General features: G+C 49.0%; 1 protein-coding gene and 1 pseudogene across 1 annotated transcript; both read left to right on the top strand.

Annotated features, from left to right (window-relative positions):
* The first annotated feature begins 917 nt into the window (after positions 1–917).
* The window catches only part of LOC148687389 (uncharacterized), a 98,213-nt pseudogene continuing 76,647 nt past the window's right edge, over positions 918–22,483 (top strand).
* Positions 8,111–11,869, top strand: ATOH1 (atonal bHLH transcription factor 1). The gene has a single exon (XM_035112926.3). It carries the CDS (start codon positions 8,318–8,320, stop codon positions 9,329–9,331), a length of 1,014 nt encoding a protein of 337 aa, XP_034968817.1. The 5' UTR covers positions 8,111–8,317; the 3' UTR covers positions 9,332–11,869.

Here is a 22,483-nt window from a genome sequence, read left to right as displayed (position 1 = left end):
GGGGTGGAGAGTCACTTAGGACAACGCCATTCCTAGAGGCTGCATTCCAAGTCTCTCTCTGTAAATATTGAATAAAAAGGAGATGGTAAGAACTTTTCCTTGTCTTATATGTTCCTAGCAACCTGCCATGGGAGTTGCTTCCCATAGCTGCCAAGTACCCCGTATTCCCCGGGAAACCCCCCCCCCGGTATTTCCTTACCATTTCCCAGCGGTCTCCCGTTTGAGCTCCTCTCCCATAAATCTCCCTTAAATCCGCTCCTGATGGCAGCCATTTTTCTGGTGCCGGTTTGCCCATCTATGGGCACTAGAAAATGGCCGCCGCTGGTGCTGGAAATAGCTTCTACGCATGCCCGGCGGCCATCTTAGGGGTGACCCCAGCTGCTGAATCACAAGTGACCCCCTTCACCTTTTGCTCCAGCCTTCTTAGATACTGTTTCTAGAATACAGAGGGACACTGTTTGACTAAAGTTACAAGCAGTCATAGGATGGAGCTGCTGTTGCCCCATGATTTGATCACTGCCTCTAGTCCATCATAACCAGATGGATCCATTTCCATTGGGGTTTAGGCCTGGTTTTGGCACAGAAACTGCTTTGGTCACCCTCTCTGTAGAGAGAGAGAGGCCACCCCTAAGATGGCCGTTGTAGGGGCCACCCCTAAGATGGCCCCTAAGATGGCATGCTGTTAATTCATCTCACCCTCGCAGTGGCTTTCGATGCCATCAACCATGGTATCCTTCTGGAGCAACTCTCTGAACTAGAGGTAGGTGGCTCTGCTTTGTGGTGATTCCAGTCCTACTTGGATGGTCGTTCCCAGAGGGTGTTACTTGGGGAATGCTTTTCAGTCCCGTGGAACCTTCAATGTGGGGTTCCTCAGGGCTCAATCCTACCCCCCCAAGTTGCTTAAAATCTACATAAAAATGCTAGGTGGGGTTATCCAGAGGTTTGGAGTACATTGTCAGCAGTATGCTGAAGACACTCAGCTCTATTTCTCCTTTACATCTGCAGGTGAGGCAGTGGAAGTGCTGGACCAGTGTATTGCCTCAATATAATGGACTGGATGAGAGCCAACAAACTGAAGCTCAATCCAGATAGGACTGAGGCACTGTTAGTGGAAAGTTCCCTAGACCAGATGGGTAGGAAATCACCTGCTTTTGATGGGATTACACTTCCTCTGGAGGATCAGGTTTGTAGCTTGGGGGTACTCCTGGATCCTTTGCTGTTGCTTGAGGCTCAGGTGGCCTCAGTGGCACAGAGTGCCTTCCGTCAGCTTCAGCTGGTGGCCCAGTTACACCCATATCTGGACAACTACTGTTGTCTATGGTCTTGTAAACTCAAGGTTAGATTACTGCAATGTGTTATACGTAGGGCTGCCTCTGAAGATGGTTCACCGGAGCAAGGCAATTTGAACATATTACACTGATCCTGGTCCTACCAATTAGTTTCCAGGCCCAATTCAAAGTGCTGGTTTTGACCTATAAAGCCTTAAACGGCTCAGGACTGCAATACCTCAGTCCTCTTTGCATATGAACCTCCCCGGATCCTGAGATCATATTCTGAGGCCCTTCTTCATGTGCCTCCTCCTCCAGAGGTCCAAAGGGTGGCAACACAAGAACAGGCCTACTCTATGCTGATTCCCCGTCTGTGGAATGCTCTCCCCAGGGAAGTTCACCTGGCGCCTTCATTTATACACCTTTAGGTGCCAGGCTGATTGCCGAAGAATTGATGCTTTTGAATTATGGTGCTGGAAAAGACTCTTGAGAGTCCCATGGACTGCAAGAAGATCAAACCTATCCATTTTTAAGGAAATCAGCCCTGAGTGCTCACTGGAAGGACAGATCGTGAAGCTGAGGCTCCAATACTTTGGCCACCTCATGAAAAGAGAAGACTCCCTGGAAAAGACCCTGGTGTTGGGAAAGATTGAGGGCACAAGGAGAAGGGGACGACAGAGGACGAGATGGTTGGACAGTGTTCTTGAAGCTACGAACATGAGTTTGACCAAACTGCGGGAGGCAGTGCAAGACAGGAGTGCCTGGCGTGCTATGGTCCATGGGGTCACGAAGAGTCGGACACGACTAAATGACTAAACAACAACAACAACAAGGTGCCAGGCAAAAACATTCCTTTTTAACCAGGCCTTTGATTTGATTGACATCCTATGACCTTTTAAAATGTGGTTCTTTTGTGGGGGAGGGGGGAGTTATTGGGTTGTTGATTTTATTTTGATTAGATATATTGTGGTTTTATATGTTGATCTTGTTTTGTGAACCACCCTGAGACCTCCGGGTATAGGGAGGTATATAAATTCAATACATAAATGAATGAATAAATAATTAATGGTGTCACTGAAGTCCATTACTTGGTTCAGAATATGAATCTCTGCAGCTCATAATCAGGTGTATTCCAAACTGAGTACCGTTTACCCAATAAATCATTTTCCAAATCTGAATATAAAATAGAATCCCAATCATGCCCTGTTACTACAGTATCTATTAGGCTGGGCACCGAATGAAAGAAGCGCAAATAGTTCTCTAATGGTAAACCCTTTAGTTTCACTTAAATTCCCATGGATTGCTGTTAGTTAAATAACTAGACTGCTCAACCATGCAATCTTTCATTTGGCGAGTATCTCTTCTATTTGAGCCAGTGCTCATGTTCTTGGCAAATACCTCATGTGATTGTTTGGTCCCATTCCCTTCTAAAATTCTCTCTTTTTGCTGGTTGTATAGTGGCTCCATGCCAGGGCTAATGCTGGGAACCATAGGGGCAATACAATATGGTATGTGGGGGTGGGGGGCACTATCAGCATCCATGTGCCACTATTAAGAACAAGCAGAAAACATGCATAAAATGATTGAGGGTTGTTGTTTTTTCCTGAACTCTCACCAAGAAAGCTTGTAATTACCAAGCCAATTCTAAATCAAGCCAAGGTAAATTCACTTATCACTGGTTCAGCATTCCTAAGCAGCCAACAGAGATGTTGCTAGATCCTAAAAAAGAACTCAGGGCACTGAACCATGACACAAGATTGCAAGTTTTATTTGTATGTACTCAAATATATGCTGATTTTCAGAAGGGAAGCCATCATCTTGTAAGCAAGGGTTTTTTATGGGGGGTGGGCAGAAGATCCAGGACCCAGAATAAAAGAGAGCATTCTATAAGACCAGGAAGAAAAAGGGGGGTTAACAGATGAGTTCAAAAGAAAGCACTATTGCAAATACATTATCTCAACAAGTAAAATTGATGTGTAAAAATGATGCATGGAAGAAGAAAAAAATGAATGAGACATTGCATTACCTTTGTAACCCAAGAAAATCTTTAATAAAAATAATTTTTTAAAAAATACATTATCTGGTAGTAAATACAGAAGTAATGTCTTCCCTATGTTAATAATTATGTAAAAGTAGCCCTCAGATCTGTGAACTTCTGAACTGAGAATTGTGAACTATTGCACTAAGGCTTCTGTCAGGAGCCCTCCCCCAGTCATCCCGACCAGCACTTCACCCAGTGACAGCACTAGCAGTGGCTCAGGAGGAGGGAATGACGAATGGAGCGGGGAGGAGAGAGGGCTCTCAGAAGTGTCAGTGCAGCGAAGTGCCAGAGCCTCTGCAATGCTCCAGCCGAAGGACGGGAGAAGGAACGCAGCCTCTTCCGGCGCCCAAATTGAGGTGCGCGCCCACATGCAGGGCTGGGAGGAGGCGCTTTGGGGTGCCCAGGCTTTTATGCTGGCCAAAGTGCCAGAAGCAGCCATTGCCGGGTTCTGAATCGGACTAGACAGTCATGTTTTCTGATACTGTATCTCTGCATTGTAAATAATATGCACAATAAACCTCTGAAAGACAGAGCGGACTGGAGCGTCTTTACTCGAGAGTAGCCGCAACAATCCCCTGAGAGCTTCCATCCAACATTAGGCCGTTGTCCTGTGGCCTGTGCTTCAGGAAGCTACGGTATAGCTAGACAATACCATTGTCAGCTACTGTACTGGTACATACAGCATTTCCGTGGGATGTGAAACACAGAGCAGTCAAATACAACATTCCTAGAGTGGACATGTTTGGACCAGCCAGTCGGAACTTCCTGTTTCCTCCTAGGCTGGGACAAACTTCCTCTTCCCACAATTTCCAATCTTATCATGCTGTTAGGCACTTCACAATCTTGGAGTGGATTTGAAATCAACTCCAGGAGGTACCACAGAAGATGAATGCAGGACCACGGATGCAAGCATTCTCCCACTCTCACTTCTTTTTAATACTATTTTTTATTGGTTTTTTTTTAAACATAATTAAGCAAATAAGCATACAATATAACAAATACACCAACAAACACAAACAAAAGGAAAAAGGGGGGGGAAGAAAAAATAAACTTTAAAACATCCATTTTTCAAATCATTATCTTATAGACTTCCCCCTTCCCCCCCTTCTGATCTTCAATTTATAACCTTCTTTAGCAATATCCTTTATCATAATTTTCCAATCCTTATCTCAATTTTTCTTACATATATTATACTGCCCCCACCCCCACCCCCTTTCCAAAGATCCCCCTGCCACCAAGGAATCCTCAGATGTAGTAGGACGGAGGAGGCAGTCCTTTTTCACATTGAAAGCCCCCCGCCCCCCATCCCTCATCCCAGCACCTCCCCCTGCCACCAGAAGGTCTGAGACAAGGGGTGAAGACTAGGGGCACAGGGGAACTCCATTATTCCCTAATACCATAATTAATCTATTCTAATTCATTACCTATTTTCCTTTTCATTTACACAATCTTAAAATATTTTCTTCCTTTAGCCTATACATCTCTTCTAAATTTCTTTCGTATTCACTAAATTTTAATATATATAATTAAATTCTTTTTAGATTATTTCCAAATTTTCCCATCCTCTTCATAACTACAGGTTACTTTCTCCCAATTAATACATTATTATTCACAATTTTCACCCCACTCCCATTCTCCAGTGTCTTCCCTCCCCCTCATTCCTGTTCTCCCCCCGCTGCCACCTTCCCTGCCAATCCTCTCTTCTTTCTAACCCACTCCTGACAGCTCCCCTTCCTATTTCCCTTGCCCAATCTTCTTTTCTTCTCAACTGGAAATGCGCTCCTCTTTCCTCATTGAAAGCACAGTCTTTCAATTGCAGTTTTTGCTGATTTTCTTCTTAAACCATTTTTTTCTTCAAAGTTCACTTTGAAGTTTTTAAGACAGTCCCCAACTTTTTAACCTCTACATCCTCCCATCCAACGTCCACTTCTTGCTGTTTTTCTTCTGTATCCATTTTTTCTTCAAAGTTCACTTTGAAGCCTTTAAGACAGTCACCAAATTTTTTAACTTCAGAAATACATGCTTTCAATACCTGCTTATTTTCTTGCATCAGTTTTATTATGTCCACATATTGACCATCTGTTATTGTGGCTGCCATCTTGACTTGAAGGTCACCACAGAGAGAAAACAGGATGTGGGGGGGTGCATTCAGTGTCTCTGAATAGAAAAGTGAAAGTGGAATGTCTCCTTCCTTTAGGCTGTCGCGTGCAGCATTTTCTCGTGCAGCTATGACAAAGGATGTCACTTTATCAGTCCAAATTCTCAGATTTCACAGGGATATAAATCAATATAAATTTCCTCCCCCTTCCCCTGCTTCTGGGGGGGAGGATTTCAATCCTGCCTTTGGAAGTTTAACTTCTTGCACTATTTTCTGGCTTTAGTTATATGTCTTTGCTTTCTGTGATGATCAGTGGGAAGGGACCGGCTTCAGTCTTTAAAATCCCTTTCCCGTGGCCAAATTCTCTTCAAATTAAATCCAATAACTCAGTACTCACGGTACAGTCCTCTTAGCAATTTTCTTTGGAAGAATTGAGCGCTCAATCCTCGCAGTCCTGCAGCTTCGCGCTGTCAAAGGAAACGTTCTGCATCCGAATGTGCTGCTGCTCTGACCCCCTCACTCTCGGGGGCTCAAAACAGAGCCTTACCGGGGAGGGGGTAGCAGCTTTTGCGCCCAGCCGGACAACTATGCCCCCAGAAAGCTCGATCTGGGGTTTTTTTGGGAGTCCACTGCGCTGGAGCACTCAACCCAGAAGTCTCCCTCCCACCCTCACTTCTGCTGGAGTTGAGAGGCCCTCTATTGAAGTAATCACAAAGGAGTTGGAAACTAGTGCAAATGGTGGATACCTGGAGGGCTTCAACCAGTCTACCCTACAAGCCTTACGTTGTGCAGACCCAACCTTGCATGTGCTAATTGCTGGTATTCTTGTAAGCAATGCTGACATGCATGGGCCTTCTGATATATCAATATAATTAAGCTGGAGTGCATCCCAGTGTAATGAAAAGCCAGTGTGGTGTAGTGGTTAAGAGCGGTAGACTCATAATCTGGTGAACTGGGTTTGCATCTCCGCTCCTCCACATGCAGTTGCTGGGTGACCTTGGGCTAGTCACACTTCTTTGAAGTCTCTCCCCAACTCACCCCTCTTAGAAGATATAATTTTAAAATAGCATTGATTTGGGGAATGAACACATCTCCATTGACCCAGAGCACACCCACAGAGCCAAAATACTACCGCAATACTGTAAATTATTTAAACTTCAAAATGATGGAGGTGTTAATATAGTATTTCGCCAGGATCTTTATAAGTTTAGAATCTGTTCGTGTACATCCCTCTTGTTCGATGTCCCCTTGGAATATGCTAATGCTTAGCAGACCTATAAAGTACAACCATTCAGAGCTGTAGACACACGGCAGTGTTCGTCAACAACAGTGTGGGCCAACAGTGCACCATAAACCTCTTCGTGTTTACTGAGAAGTAACCCCCCTGTAGCCAATTGCGCTTTCTAAGCGCGCGCAAAATCCTTTGGTGACCCAGCGCAGAGGCGACCCAGGAGCGACCTTCTTCTATCTATGTGTGGGCTGAGCTTCAGTGCCATCTCGACCTCGGTTTCCTCTCTCGATCTGCGCGTCTAGCGAGCTCCACAGCTTGCCCAAGCCAGCTGGCCGCCGAGATGCCCAGAGAGCTCGATTTAGTCCCCGGGGGGCGCTCAGTTTCCCGCACGCGCCTCGCTTCGTCCTGCAAAGCGCAGCCTTTCCCGAGGGCGCACCACTCGCGGGCTGCCCGGCGAAGAAGCCGCCACCAGCTGCCTCTGAGCCGAAGGCTTCTCTCTGGCAAAGCCGACTCTGCGCTTGCGAGGAAGTTTTTCCTCACGCCTTCAGAGGCTGGATGAATCCGGCGCCAAAAGGAAGAAAAGAAAAAGCAACAGGATCTACCCATGACTTTGGGGTGTAAATCCTCTCAAAGAAAGGGCGTCTCGAGTTGAACGTGACAGGCCCACCTTTCTTGACTGCAATTCCAATGCCTTTGAAGGGGTTTTTGAGGGGTAGCCCCCCTTCCTCCCCTTGAAGGCAATGGGAGAAGCGCCGCTTCAAAGGCGTTGCAAAACCAAACGCAGCTCGTGGTTTCAGAGAGCTGTGAGGTGCAGGGTCCCCAGGCGTCCAAAAACCACGTTCCAGCCAGTTTAGGCGACCCAGGAAATCTGCGCTCGCAAGGACCCCTTTCTAGGCACGCGCACTCCCGCTTGCCTTTCCCTTCCTCACAAGTTGGCACACTTTTACCTCACTCACTCCCGGGTGCCGCGTGACTGTACAGTATATGTAACTCCTGCTCAGCCATTCCCTCAGTTTCTCCATCACACGGACGCACAAGCGATACCCTGCCTGCTATTAAAACTCGCGCCTTATTGTTGGCGGGACAGGAACTGTTTCTTAGAGACACTCAGGTATTCCATCCTTTGTATATCAACTTTTTGTTTCTTTCTGTCTCTCCGTCCTCCTCCTCCTGCTCCCTTGCCCGCGCCTTCTACTCCGGCGCTGGCCAAAAGAAAGAAAGACAGAAAGAAAGCCCAAACAAACACCCAACCTTCACGCTTTAGCCCATTGGCTGCCCGCACGCGACAAGGCCCCGCGCGCTCCAATGGCTGAGCCGACACGCGACTGGCGCGAGGAGGGCGGGAGGTGGAGGGTGGGGCGCCGAGGAGGGGTGTGTGCGGGGAAGGAGGAGGTGGAGAGGGTGGGGGACCCGGCGCGTGCCGCTTTTTAAAGGGGGCGCAGCGCCCTCCGCAACCGGAGAAGCCTAGTTGTTGGCGGGCCGTGTGTCTGTATATGTGTGCTTTATTATTATTATTATTTTCCTCCCTCTTCCCTTATGTATGAGCGCGCGTCGCAGGGTTAGACAGGGCTCCTGAAGTACTTGCTGTTCGTCTCGGGCTGAGGGGGAGAGCGAAAGGGGCGCGTGCAGCAGGTCAGACGGCGGCGACTTCTCGCGCTGAGGTAAACCTCGCAGACACCATGAGCCACCTGCGCGCCGTGGCTGCGCCCAGCGAGTGGGGCGAAGGCGGCAGGGATTTGGGCTCCCAGCAGCAGCCATTGGAAGACAGCCTTCTGCTGGGACAGGAGGCGACGGCAGCAAGTCGCGGCTTCTCCTCAGCCTGGTTGGGCATCTGCTGCCCAGGCCGGGTCACCTCGTCGCCCAGGTACCTGCTCTCAGGAGCAGCTGAGGGGGACGATGAGGAAGAAGATGACGAGGACGACGAGGAGGACGACGAGGAACTCTTGGAGGCAGGCGCGGCCGAGCACTTGGGCGGCGGCAGCCGGAGCCGGAGCGGCGGGTCAGGGAAGCTGTGCGCGTTGCAGGAGCACCACCACCGCCACCACCACCACCAGGCAGACGGCACCCCTGGCGACGCGCAGGCGACGCGGCCACGCGGGCCCAGCGGCGGGGGTCTGCTCCGCCAGGGCCCTCAGGTGAGCGGCGTGCAGAAGCAGAGGCGCCTGGCGGCCAACGCCCGCGAGCGGCGGCGGATGCACGGGCTGAACCACGCCTTCGACCAGCTGCGCAATGTCATCCCCTCCTTCAACAACGACAAAAAGCTCTCCAAGTACGAGACGCTGCAGATGGCGCAGATCTACATCAGCGCGCTGGCCGAGCTGCTGCACAGCCCACCTCCCGCCGACGGCGCCCCCGCGAGCCAGACTTACGAGCGCGCGCCCTGCACCCCGCCTGTAGGGGGCGCTCTGCAGCAACAGCCAAGGTCCCAGGCCTCGGGACACTGCCGGACACGTTTTCCCCAAGAGCAGCCGACAGGGGGCGGGGCAGGAGGAGGAGGCTTCTCTGTGCAACTAGACCCGCTGCATTTCCCCTCGTTCACGGAGTTGGGGCAGAAAGCCCCCTCACCGGCGCAGCTCCTGCCGCCGTCGGGCCAGCCCCAGCAGGAGCGGAGGAAACCCTCGCCGCCGGCCCATCGCAGCGATGGGGAGTTCTCGCCCCGATCCCATTACAGTGACTCTGACGAGGCCAGCTAGGCGCGCGGCAGTCGGGCAGGGAGGAATGGGTGAGATCGGCGGCTGCCAGTCAAGCCGACTCTGAAGCTGACCGGGGAAGCGGGGGGAGGACTGCTTGTCAGACAGCTTGTGAAAGACGTTGCTGGCGTGAACAGGGCAGGATCCTGGGCAAGTGGGGCAAACAGACGCCCGTCGCAGGCTCTGACGGACTCACCTCGCCAGCCTTAGAAAGCTTTGGAAACCTGCGGGGGGAACTCTCCTTAACTTCTCTTTCTAGAAGTAGCCATTTACCCTGCGCAGGTCTAGAACAGTAGGGAAAGCTTTTGAACCATGATTTCTCTCGAACTCTATTCGAAAAGCACTCTGGTTGCTGTTTTCGCAAGCAAGCAAAGGGAGCTTTCTTCCAAGCAAGTGTGCTTCGAATCTTAGCTTTTGAGCGATTTTCTAGAAGCCGATATTGGTACTGAATCAGCATAGCTGCCAAGTTTTCCCTTTTCTCGCGAGGAAGCCTATTCAGCATAAGGGAAAATCCCTTTAAAAAAGGGATAACTTGGCAGCTATGGTACTGAATGTAACCTGGTTTGTTTTTTTCTAGTTTTAAAATTTGGCTCCCCCTTTCCTGCTGGAATCAGTTGCATATACTGTATTCCACCAGAGAGAGTAAAACCATAGCTGCCAAGTTTTCCCTTTTCTCGCGAGGAAGCCTATTCAGCGTAAGGGAAAATCCCTTTAAAAAAGGGATAACTTGGCAGCTATGGTAAAACAGATTCCGGATTACAGATTCTGGGGCAATGGGCTGTACCCATCCGAAATTAAGCACTGCTTTTGGGGACAGCTCCTCGAGGTTTACTCGGATGTAAACTCCAAAGAGTTCACTTGCCACCGCTCCCTAGTTAGTTTCGGTCTTCAGCTGACATTCACGTGGTGTTAGAGGCTCAGTGTTGCAGGTATAGGGATCTGGACCTATACAGTACAGTATACAAATACGTGGAAGTAAAGTCCGTTGACCTCAACGACGCTTACTTCCAAGTAGACATAGTCTGTAACGCTACAGCAACTTGCCTGAGGGTAACCCAAAATGAACTCAGCGGGGCTTATTTCTCAGTAGGAATGCAGAGGAATGAGCTGTCCCATTTGAAAGCCTAACCACCGTTTCTTGGAAGTATATTAACTGAACAATTCCAGGTAAATGCATTTAGGGTCGGAGCTTAGAGAACTCTGACCTTTGACGTTTGGATATCGATCTCATTCAGCTTCATTCTAAGCACAACTGCTCGGAAGTACATGCTAATTGTTCTTTTTAATACTGCCACGAAGTGTGCTTGTGACTCTCATTCCAATTAACGAGGCTCCATTCAGTTTCATTGCAACCCTTCATCTGAACTAGACCGCAAATTATCCTTTCGCTTTGAAGTGACTTCAGCTGATAGAATTGGGCACAGTTTCAAGGTTGTAGTCCTCGCTGCATCTGTCCTACAAGCTTCCCTGGGGAGCCTGAAGATTGTGGCTATACTAGTGGTCTGAGTTTGGTTGACGGTTCTTTTGGGTCCACCGACTTTGTGTGCGCTCCTCCGCCTTCCCAAACGCAGGGCTGTTTTGTCCTCGCTACACGAACTTGCAAGGAATCCCCCTTGATGTAAATCAATCTACTTCCGCGCTTAGTTACATAAGCAGTCCCCCAGCGTGTTTAGTGGGGCTCCAGTGCGCCCATGACTGCAGCCTTCCTTCCAATAGAGTTCGCTTAGGATCAAGCGCCCTCCTTGGAATTCCTCCGGAGTGAGGGGTCCCTGGGTGGACCTGCCTTCTAGCCATCCGCCCCGGTGTCCCCGTCGGCCCACGGAGCATTTGGGCTTTTGCTAGCGAAAAGGCAAGTACGGTTCCTTGCAACGTGGCCGCTTGCAAAGCATCCCGAATGCCGAGTCGCTGTACAAATTGTGAGCACAAACGAGGAGGGGCAGTGGAGAGGGCAGCGTTCGTGGACATCCCTTTCTTCCCGGGTTGTAAATAGGGGGAGCGGATTTTTATTTGTATCCTGTTTAGCTTTTAGCTTTTCCTCAACTTTCATCCAAACCGAATGTTGGCGTCTTCTGTAGGTGGGATTTAGCGCAAGCACTTTATAAGCCGCCGGGAGTGGAGATTGAGAGACGCGGCTCCAAAAGAAAAGCGACTCACTGCCAATTGAATTAATAATACCAATGTCGAACTCAGCCATGTCTCTAATCGTCATTATTAAACTCATTTGCAAACAGCATGGGGGGGGGAGCGGGAAACTACCACTTTTGTTTGTTGTGTCAAACATTTATGTCAATTTCATTTGCTTTTGTGATGTTTTAGCGACAGAATGTTTATTTATTACTGGATGTTTGCTACTGGTTCTGTTTTATCTTTTTTAAACCAAACGACTTTTTACACGATCCGTTTATTTTTAACAAATCTAGCTGCCATTGTTTATGTAACTTTTTTTTGAGAGAGAGAGAGAGAAAGATCAAATAAAAAAAGTTTTAAAAGCAAGAACTTTTGTTGAGGTGAGTCTTTACAGGAATCATGACTGGAACGGTATAACGTAGAAGTAAGTATCGAGGAGACTTGCTTCAGGGAATGATTTGCCCCCCCCCCCCCTCCGTTTGTCAAATAATAAAGCGCGTCTGCACCGATGGTTCGCTATTAATAATAAGTAACGATAATACGAGGTCAGCGCAATTCCTCGCAAATGCCTCCATCTGAAATACATCAGCACAGACATTCCAGGAACATGTTTACTAAGGGGTTTCTCACACCCTCTACTCCAGAAATGCCATTACATTGTACATTACAGAGCAATCGAAAAGGGGTAATATATTAGTTTCAGATCACATACTTTGTCCTAGGTTCAGCTCTCGGCATCTTCAGGTAAGGTGGGAATGCCCCCTGTTTGAGAGCCGCTGCCGGTTAGTGCAGACAATATTGAGCTACCGGTAGACCAATGGCCTGCTTGCTAGGTGAAAGTTCATTAAACCGAGAAGCTCCGTTTTGCAACCTTATTCTATGACATCACAACAGGACTACTTCACAATTCACGCACCTGCTGAACGGGAGCAGTCGCGTTGAAACCGGTGACGATCTTAGGCCCAGTCATATTTATCCTCTATATCCCACTGGTTTCGCCCTCGCTGACTCTCACGATGCTCTTTTACTTTAACCTAGTACGTAGAGTTATGCATATGCAGGGTAAGCAATTTATGCACAGCTGAATCCTATGCACCTCTACCCATAACTCAGTAAGTCCCCCCTGAGTTCCCAAGTAGGTAGATGTAGAATTGAAGCCTTACTTGCTTGGAAACAAATTCCACTGGGCTGATTCATTGGCCTGTTCAACACTGGTCAGTCACTGAGCCTCAGTAGAGCGCGTGAACCATTTCCAATGGACGACTTACCAGCTGATGACCGTGAAGACAGGAGATCGCTCCTTACTTCCAAGAAAAAAGTTTTGAGGACAACTGGGGTTATGTTTGGAGACGTGAATGCATTTGCTCGGGAAGGGGAGGGAAATGCGTGGATTCGAACTGCACTTATTATGCCAGATGACTGGTTCTTGTTACATTCACAGCTAGCCTTTCCTCCGCTCCAGTGAGATCAAAGCAACAATACCTGACTGGTTCTCTCTGCCCTGCTTCCCACATTTATCGAAATATGAATCGCAATATAAATTGAACGCCCTGAACTATGAACACATTCAGCGTCTTATGTCCCGATAGGAAGGAATGCTGAACTCCGAAATCCGGAGCAAAATAATTTAGATATATCCTTCGAGCGAACATTTTTCCAAGACCTGATTGGCCTTAACTCTACGCTATGGAAGAGGACGCGACAATGTCTAGCTAGCCTCAACCTAAACTCCCGCATTTGTTACTGAAAAGAGATTCTTTTGAGAAGTCTTAAGCCAACGGCGTGATCACGCCAGAGCTGTACTGGTTGCCCGATCCCGCTTAGCCTAGTCTGCTGTGGGAAGGCTTAACGTGAGCCTCACAAAGCAAGGCTGAGCCTCTTAACCAGATTCCAGCGCCAGAACTTCAGTTCTGAAGCATTCGAAATAATTATTAAGGCAGGAGTGCCTCTGAGGATGTGCAGAGTACAGCCGCCTGCCCCCCTTGTAACTGCAAACAGGGAAGTAATTCCAGGACAGAGAAGGACATGACGTGAGCACTTAAGAACACGTTATATAACTAGGTGTCTGGAGGCAAACCACTTTCTCTAGCCGCAATAGGAAATGGTGGTGGCAATAATACTTGCGGGGTTGTGGTAATAATAGCAACTCGATGTTGCTCGCGAAGCGCTTTGAACGCTTAAAAGCGCTACACAAATGTTAAATATTAGTAGCAGCATAATACATTTCGTACCCTGGTACTAGACACTTCATACTTTCCTTACCGACTTGAATCTATCAATAATCTCAAGGAAGTGTTTCAGTAGCGCCAGTAGCGATGGAGCATTTATCTTAAACCAATTCAGCATCTAGATAGCCTAAAATACTCCACCTTCAGTGGTTTGTGGGATCCCATTCTCCACCTATAGCCATTACAATCCCAGGAGGGGCAGATGTTGTAGTTGTAAGCCAGGGGTACATTTATATTGTTTCCGTGAATGTTTTTATTTTGAAACTGGACTTTATTCTTGAGTAAGGTGGTGTATAATTTCTCAACAGGAGAGACTTGCTGGATGACACCTGGGGGCTGGGAGTGGATTTATCCATCCCTCTTCTTCCGACAGCGGTCAAATAAAAGCTTCCAAGGAGCGCACAAGCAGACTATGAAGGCAAGAGCCCCCTTTCTCTCCCAAATTGCCCCTTGTAACTTGGAATACTCTTATAGAGTTCTGGTCGCCTGAACTCAAAAAGGCTATTGTTGCAACAGGTTCAGAAAAGGGCAACCCGAAATGTTCAAGGAGGTGGAGCAGGTCTCCTTTGCGGAGAGGGTTGGAGAGGAGTAAGAGGCGACATGATAGAAGCGCACAAAATTACGCATGGCATAGAAAGTGGATAGAGAAAATGAATTTGTTCTATCTCCACTGTCTGAGGTACATCTCTGAATGCCAGCTGCTAGGAATCACATGCGTGGTGAATGTTGTTCTGCTGAAGTTTGGTTTGGAGAGATTCGGGTCTCTCCAGTCTCAAGTGAGTTTTCCGCAGCAGATTCTGGCCAAATCCCTAGCGCAGATAGAATGAAGTCCCTCTGGAGAGGACGGCAGCCTTTGCGAAGTACCCCCCATCCTGCCCACTTCCCTCGCCTGCCTGCCTGTCAGTATCTCCTTTCTCGGGCTGCTCGTTTCCCCTGCCTCCCCCCCCCCGGGAGCCCGCAGCTCTGGACAAGGAGGGGAGCAGCTCCTGAGGGGCTCGCCTCGTGGCTCCTGGTCCTAATAGGCGGCCGCGGCAGCCCGCGCAGGAAGCGAGCAGGTGAGAGTGTCACTTTCCCGCCGCGTAACAAAGCACCTGTCCCCTTGATAACCTTTCGCGCGGCCGCCTTCGCCGGGGCCGAGATAAACATCGGCCATCTTCGGGTTACTTGGAACCCCGGAGCTGCTGCCGGTGAGCGGCGAGCCACTCTCGCCCGGCAGCTCCCGGGGGTTGTTGACGTAGCAGGTGACACTGTCCACGGGCGAGGTGAAAAGTTCAGCGAGGACCGCCAGGTCGCCCGGCTGGGCTTGCCTCGCTTCTTCTCCCGGACAAAACACTTGCTGCACCGAGTCTAAACACAGGCTGCGATCCTAGGCACGCTTGGCAGCGGGTGTGCGTGTCATGGAACCCGGGGGACGGGACTTACTTCTGAGTAAGCCTGTATAGGTACGATCCGGCTGCAGATCCCTTTGAACTTACTTTTGAGTTAGCATGCCTGGGATCGGACTGTCAATCCCTTTGAATTTACTTCTGAGTGAACATGCCTAGGATTGGGCTGCAAATATCTTTGAACTCAGTTATTCTCAGTAGGACTTGTTTCTGAGTAGACAGGCATAGGCTCAGGATGCAAATCCCTTTGAACTCAGTAGGACTTGTTTCTGAGTAGACGTCCATAGGATCGGGCTTTGTAAGCTCATTTGAACTCTATAGCGGTGCTTTTAAAAGCAACAAAATCCAAAAGTGGATCTCACTTGGAACCTTCCCAAGCATCCTCTCGCGTTGGGAGTGAGGGAGACAGATGACCCTGATATCAATTAAATCATGCCAACTCCCGTTGATTTCAATGAGAGCCTTAAGCACACAAATCCTTCACTAGAAAGTTCATATTGACTCAGTCAGTGGAAAGCTCCGTTTTATCCCGTTGGTTTTACTGACACGTTAAGTGTGTCTAGGATCGCATCCTTAGCTGTGCTGAAGCGGCCCCTGCTTTAAGACTGGCAGTCCCGTAAACCCAGTCATGTAGCTTGGATAGATTTGCATGTTTAAATATTATGATTCCCAGTGATTTTTGTCCCAGGAGGAAGGTTAGGTTTAAAACAAACAAACAAACAAACAAACAGCCCCCCCCATCCAAAAAAAATAAACAAGCCCAATGCATACTTTCCCCGAAGTAAGCTCCACTGAACACAACGGGGGTTGGAGGTTGGTTTTTTAAGAGTAAAAGCCCTCAGGATTGCAAGGATAAAAGCGCAAGTTCGTTTAAACGGGGCTTTGCTTCCATTGGAGCAAGAGCATTTTAAGCTTGGACTTCGAAAGGTCTTTGTCCTGGTTCCCAACCCGCTACTCAGTTTGCGCTCGACAACACTGAACAAATACATGCAAACTGAGTGTGGTGCAGTGATTAGAGCATTGGATCAGCATCAGGGAGACCTGGGTGCAAATTCCCACTCAGCCATGAAGGTGACCCCGGCCAGTGAGTGACTGCCTCATGTGGGGTGTAAATAAAGAAGGGGAGAACCATAGGTTATCTTGACCTCCATGGAGGGGGGGAAGCAGGATACAAGTGGAATAAATAAAGAAATAATAAAATAAAGTTATGAGGCTAGGATCATAATTTAGGATCACAGGATCTAGGATCATAGCGGGTGGTCGTCAACGAGGTTTTTCTCACAGCAGACCCTGCCCATATAAAAGAATGACCCTAGCTTAGTCATGTCTGTTACTTTCAATGGGTCTACTCTGAGTAAAAGCTTCGTTGAAGAGCACGCACTTCAGGCTCGCTGAGTTACTTGGAACCTGTCAGTCTTACAGACCTCACGGAATTGTTGCGAAGATGCATAGCTCCCTGGTTGCGGGAGCGGGGGAGTTCATTACATTTTATTCTCTCAATTATATCTTTAAACGGGCACTGGGTGTAAGGGAAAACCAACACACATTTTCCACTCTGATGTTCTGTTCCGGCCTTTGCATAACAACCCTTTGTCACCCCCCTCCCCTCCCCCTGCCCCCCGCTTGTTCTCCCATTTACAAGCTGTAACGCATAGCTGCAGGTTGCTCTAATCTCATTAATATTTTGGAAACGTGAATATTGAGCGTTGGAGGCCGTTCATTCGCCATATGCCGGGCCACTCCCGCGATGCTGGCTGGTTCCTTTCTCTCCATTATTAGCAATTAGCTTCTACCTTCCCAAGCCAGCCCCCAAGTATCCAAGAGACTGGGCGCAAAGGAATCAGTTATGCACCCGCGCCAAGCATGCTTAATAGCGCCTCGGAGCGAAACAAAGGCTAGGGCACGGTGTGGCTTTAATAAGTCATTGGCACCTCCTCCCAAATACATCAGCTGGGAAGCAGCTCTTTGGAAATCAATGGGGTTTGGGGTTGGGAAGCGCCTCCAAGGACCCCACCGGGGCGGGGGCGGAGAGCGTTAGAAAGAAAGTTACCGCACCGCGATGCGGGCGAAGTTCTCCTCCTCCTGAGGTGGGGAGGCAGAGCGCGCGCTTCGCTCTCCTCTCCGGAGTCGTCAGTGGCATTTGCAGTCCTGATCGTGTTTTCTCAAAAGAAGTCCCATTATTTTTTATGCAATTTACTCCCAAGTAAGAAACTGCAGCGTCGGTGTGCTTGAAGATTAAAGGTAAAGGTAAAGGGACCCCTGACCATTAGGTCCAGTCGTGACCGACTCTGGGGTTGCGCGCTCATCTCGCATTATTGGCCGAGGGAGCCGGCGTATAGCTTCCGGTCATGTGGCCAGCATGACAAAGCCGCTTCTGGTGAACCAGAGCAGCACATGGAAACGCCGTTTACCTTCCCGCTGCAGCGGTTCCTATTTATCTACTTGCATTTTGATGTGCTTTCGAACTGCTAGGTTGGCAGGAGCTGGGACCAAGCAACGGGAGCTCACCCCGACACAGGGATTCGAACCGCCAACCTTCTGATCAGCAAGCCCTAGGCTCAGTGGTTTAACCCACAGTGCCACCTGGGTCCCTGCTTGAAGATTATAGCGATATTAATACAAATACTAATATTAATAATAAAACAAAAACTTTACGCGTATTGGCGCTGTAGTCCTAAATAATAGCATTTCTATTCTTTTTGATTTGAAACTTAATGCCAAAGTACTCAGAAGTCTCACCGAGATCAGTTAGGCTCTCAAGTAAACTACTGTACTACGCATGGGATATTGAAGGTTTTGGTTAGTTTGGGGGCTTGAAATGAGAACAGGCTTCCATCGAGGGAAGGACCCAATAGCTCAATGGTCGGGCATGTGCTTCGCATGCGGAAAATCATAGGTTCGATTCTAGGCACCTACAGGCATGAGCTAGTCCGGATTTATTGTAGGGGGCAGGTTTTTATGTTAGGGGGGGCAGAACCGAAATACCTGTGATGCAGTTGGTCAGTTAGTTAAGTATTTTATTTATTTACTTGATTGGGTGGGGGCAGCTGCCCCCACCCCTGGCCACGCCCATGTCTATAGGCAGCATTGGGAAAGACCCTTTGCCTGGAGAGCCGCTGCCAGTCAGTGTAGACAGCGCTGGCCAAGGGGGCTAATGGTCGGATTCGGTATAAGTCAGTTTCTTATGGCCTTTATGACGCTCCAGTCTTATGCACACTTGCTTGGAAAGCGAACCCCTCTGAGGCTTGTTTGGTTCAGAGAAAAGCCGAGTGAGGAGTGCAAGGATAGAAGTGTATCAAATTCTATACGTCACGGAGAAAGCGGATGGAGACAGTTTTCCCTCCCTCTCTCCTAACTCAGGCACATGATCTGACGCAGCTGAACGTTGCATGATGAAAGAAAGTACTTCCTCACGCCTCGCATGTGGAACTCGCTGCCACAGGATGCAGAGATGACCACCAACTTGGATGGCTTTCAAGAAGGATTGGGCAATTTCGTGGATGCTGAGGCTGCTAGCCACGGTGGTGGCCAGAGGGAGCCATCGAGCACTATTGTGCTCCGGATCAAGTTTGAGGGCAACTGGGTGGCCACTGTGAGAACCAGATGCTGGACTTCCTGGACCATCGACCTTATCCACCAGCCTCTTCGTACGTTCCTATGTTCTCCCCACTCCACCCCGTTTGCCTGATTAAGAGTTCCGGGTGACTCAAACGCTTACTCATTACTTTCGTGACATTACTTGGTCATCATGAAATGATCCTCACCCCCGAAATAAGAGCGACAGCTTAACCCTTAACCTCCAACGATCTCCCTCTTCCTCTGCCCTATTTGGTGTGGTGGATGACTCTCTGAGAAAAGCGCATCCATCCGATATGGCGCTCCGAGAGACGACACTATCCCCTCTACTGTGACACCAGAGGTGGTACTTTTCCTCCTTCCACTTACACGCCGCTGAGAGTAAGCGTGCATATAGGATCGGGGATTCCAGATTGAGACGAACAGTGCAGTCTTATGCTTGACTACCCATAAATATTTCCCAATGAGTTCGATGGAGCTTACTCCTACGTAAGGGTGCATAGACTTGCGCCCCCCAAACCTCGGCACTCATCCAGAGGGCTTCTTTTGTGTGCGCCTTCTCTCACTGCGGACCGCGACGATACACCTAAAGGAGGGCTTCCTGTTTCGTTTTCAAAGTGGTGTCTCACTTTTCAATCGATGAGGCCGAGCGTGTTGGGGGGGGGTGTTAACACTTGGCCGAGCGGAACTTACGCATCGGAGTGTGAAATGAGTTGGGGGAAGGTTTGTATTGGCGTGAAACCCAGGGTGGGTTTATCGATCGGAGCACGTTTCTGTGGTTTGTACTAGCCGAGAGAGAAGTTTTAGATCTTAGTGGGAGGGGAAGGCTTAACTTAAAAGGTAGGACTCCCTGGTGGAATGTTCCAGCATTTATATTCTATCCATTAACACTGCAATCTGATACACAATCACCTAATAGAAAGCCCAATTGATCTCAGTGGGTCTCAGATCTGAGCTGACATAACTACGCTGGGTTTTTTTGTTGTTGTTTTTTTTTTTAGAAATCTAGTCGGTAATCCGAAAGGTTAATTTAAACTTGTGTGCAGGCAGGGGTGCCAAGTTGAATGATTTTTGGGGGGGGGGGCAGGTCAGCCCCGCCCCACAATCGATCACAAGACACGGCCGCACACACTATTTGAATGCCAATGCCCATCAACTTTGTTGGGGGGAGGGGTTGCCCCCTCAAATATTTTATTGGGGTGGGGCTGAAGGGTCCTCGGGCCCTAGCAGCTGGCTCCAAACAGTTCGCTTCACTGTACTCCAAGCCGCTCAAATATTAAGAAATACGAACCAAAGTTTATTCTAATTAAAGCAGAAATGTTTTGGAAGTGGTTTTCACATTGAGCCTACAGTATTTATTTTCAAGCAAGACGGTTGTTTAGAGAGCACATTCGAAGCACATTCTTCCCCCTCCCTCCCAATAATTCTGGGTACTGTAGTTTGCTAAGGGTATTGGGCACTGCAGATCTGTGAGGGGTAAACTACACTTCCCATAATTCTTTGCAGGAGTGATGTGCTTGGAATGTGCTTTAAGGGTACACTGAGTACGAGGTCTAGGGTCTCATTCCGCAGAATGAGCACGTGGGGCCCCAAACACAGCAGGGCTGGCTGAACATATTATGAAGTAGCACTTATAACTAATGGAGTGTGGAAACCTGCGACTCTCGGGAAGTTGTTGGACTACAAATCCCACCATCCCACCAACTCCATCCCCAGTGAGGCCGCTGGAAACTGTGAGACTGAATCTGTGCGCGATTACTCAGGAGTAGCTTCTACTGACTTAATGGCGCTTACTCCCTGGTAAGTGTGCAAACCTATCTAGTTGGTTGATGTACCGCATGTAGACTCGAAAGGCAGCCTGACGTCAATCCAGCTTTCCCCCTAAGCCCCACTAAACACTTCTGAGCAAAATTTGCAGCAGATCAGGCTTTAGGGCTCCTGCCAGCCCTCCTTGGGAGTAATAAGTTCAGGCACGTATTTCCATCAAAGCGCAGAGCGCCAGAAAGCCAGCCTTCAGGTGTCGCTTTGCCACCTGTTTTGCAATCCTCTACACGCTTCTTGGGGCGTTAATGCATTAGATTGAATGGGACTTACTACCCATTGACTGCAAGCAGGAGTCTAAGCATATGTAAAGTTATTCATTAACTCTCATTGCTTTCATTGGGACTTGCTACCGTGTAAAAGGTCGCAGTCTCACTCTTGCTATCAACCTAATTAATGGGGATCTTTAACAACAATTAATTACCCTTTACAAAAAGAACACCCATTAGAGCGGAGATGGGCATCCCAGATGTTGTTGAACTCCAACTCCCATCAGCCCAGTCAATGGTCTGAGATGGTGGGAACTGGAGTTAAACAACATATTCTGGGCGGCCATGGGTTTGCCACCTCTAGCCTTGCAGCTCTAACAAGAACACGTTTTAAACCACTGTAACTTTCATATGTAGTAAAATGCCCCCCCCCCCCCCGGCACCGCTCAACAAACAACGGCGTGGTTTTAGTTTGGTTGGTAGCTTTCTGCAGTTTGCAGATGTGGATCACTTCCTCAGTTGCTTAAATAAGCTTCTTCCTTATCATTCCATATATATGAATTACATATATATGAATGAAATCGCTTGTAATGATCTCAAGAAAAGTGGATAAGGAAGAAGTTTTATTCCGGATCGTAATGCACAATCCTCATAGCCACTGCTCCTGTGAACACCGCGTGGGACTTCCTGCCGGCTTAAACATGCATGTAGGGTTGGGACCGTGCAAAAGCCCCGCAACGGACCCGCTTTTCTTTTCTTCATCCAAGTTTTCAGTCGTTTGGCAGCAGCCCTCGACAAACGTTCTCCTTGGCTCCTTTCCTTGGCTCCCTTCCCCATGCAAGTGGGTTTGGACGGGATGGTGAAAGGAATGGGTTAAGCAGAAGGGGAACAAGCCAAGAAGCGGGGGGGGGGGTGTTCGCCACTTCGCGAGCTCTTCTTAATTAGGGCTGCCCAGATGACAAGGGGAGCGAGGGGAAGAGGAAGGCGAGTGCGCGCGCCTGCCTGCCTGGTCGCGCGCGGGTTTGCAGGGCTGGCTGGCTGGCGGCGTCTCCTGGCCGCCGAGGCCGGGTGTCTGGAGCGGAGCACGCGCTGTCAGCTGGTGAGCGGAGGGGCCATTCAGGCTGCCCCTCAGGGAGCTGCGGCGGCGCATTGAACGTCCTCGCCATCATCCTCTTCATCATCACCTTCCCCCGCGGCCCAGCGGAGCACAACAGCCAGCATTAGTCAAGCCCTCCAGGGCGCGCACAGCAGCGAGGCAGAGGCTCGCCTCCCGAGGAGTTGGCAGCACGCGAGGGCACCACGAGGAGGGAAAGAGGGCCGGGGGCGGGAGGTGGGGGGGGGGTCCACGGTTTGCTCATTCCTCAAAAGACTTTCTTTTCCATGGAACAGGTTCTCCCTCCCCCCCCCGTATTTCCCCACCCAAACGCAACAAGAGCTCACAAATCCAGGTAGAACACCGATAAAGATGCGGACAGCAACCGAATAGGAATGATAACGCGCAGTACGAATGAAAAATGCACATGCAAGAAACAAAGTCTGCGGCAGCAGCAAGCAGAAAAACCTCCACTGGTTGAACTGCCCTTCTTACCAATGATTCCCAAGTGGAGCAACGCACAAGTACATTTTTTTAAAAAAAAAAAATACACAGAGAAGAGAGATGAAGGCAGACTGGAAATGTAAAGCTAAAGTAAGGTGAAATGCCAACTCAAAAGCCATCTTAAATGTCTGGGAGAATATGGTGATCTTGAGCTGAGGCCCCCAAAACTGCAATGTCAGTGTCAGGGATGCATCAGTGGGGAAAGGATTTCA

This window comes from Zootoca vivipara, chromosome Z1, assembly GCF_965207765.1.
Source record: "Zootoca vivipara chromosome Z1, rZooViv2.hap1.1, whole genome shotgun sequence".
Taxonomy (NCBI): Eukaryota; Metazoa; Chordata; class Lepidosauria; order Squamata; family Lacertidae; genus Zootoca; species Zootoca vivipara.
The sequence above is the reverse complement of the archived record's forward strand: the minus strand, read 5'-3'. Positions and strand labels throughout refer to the sequence as shown.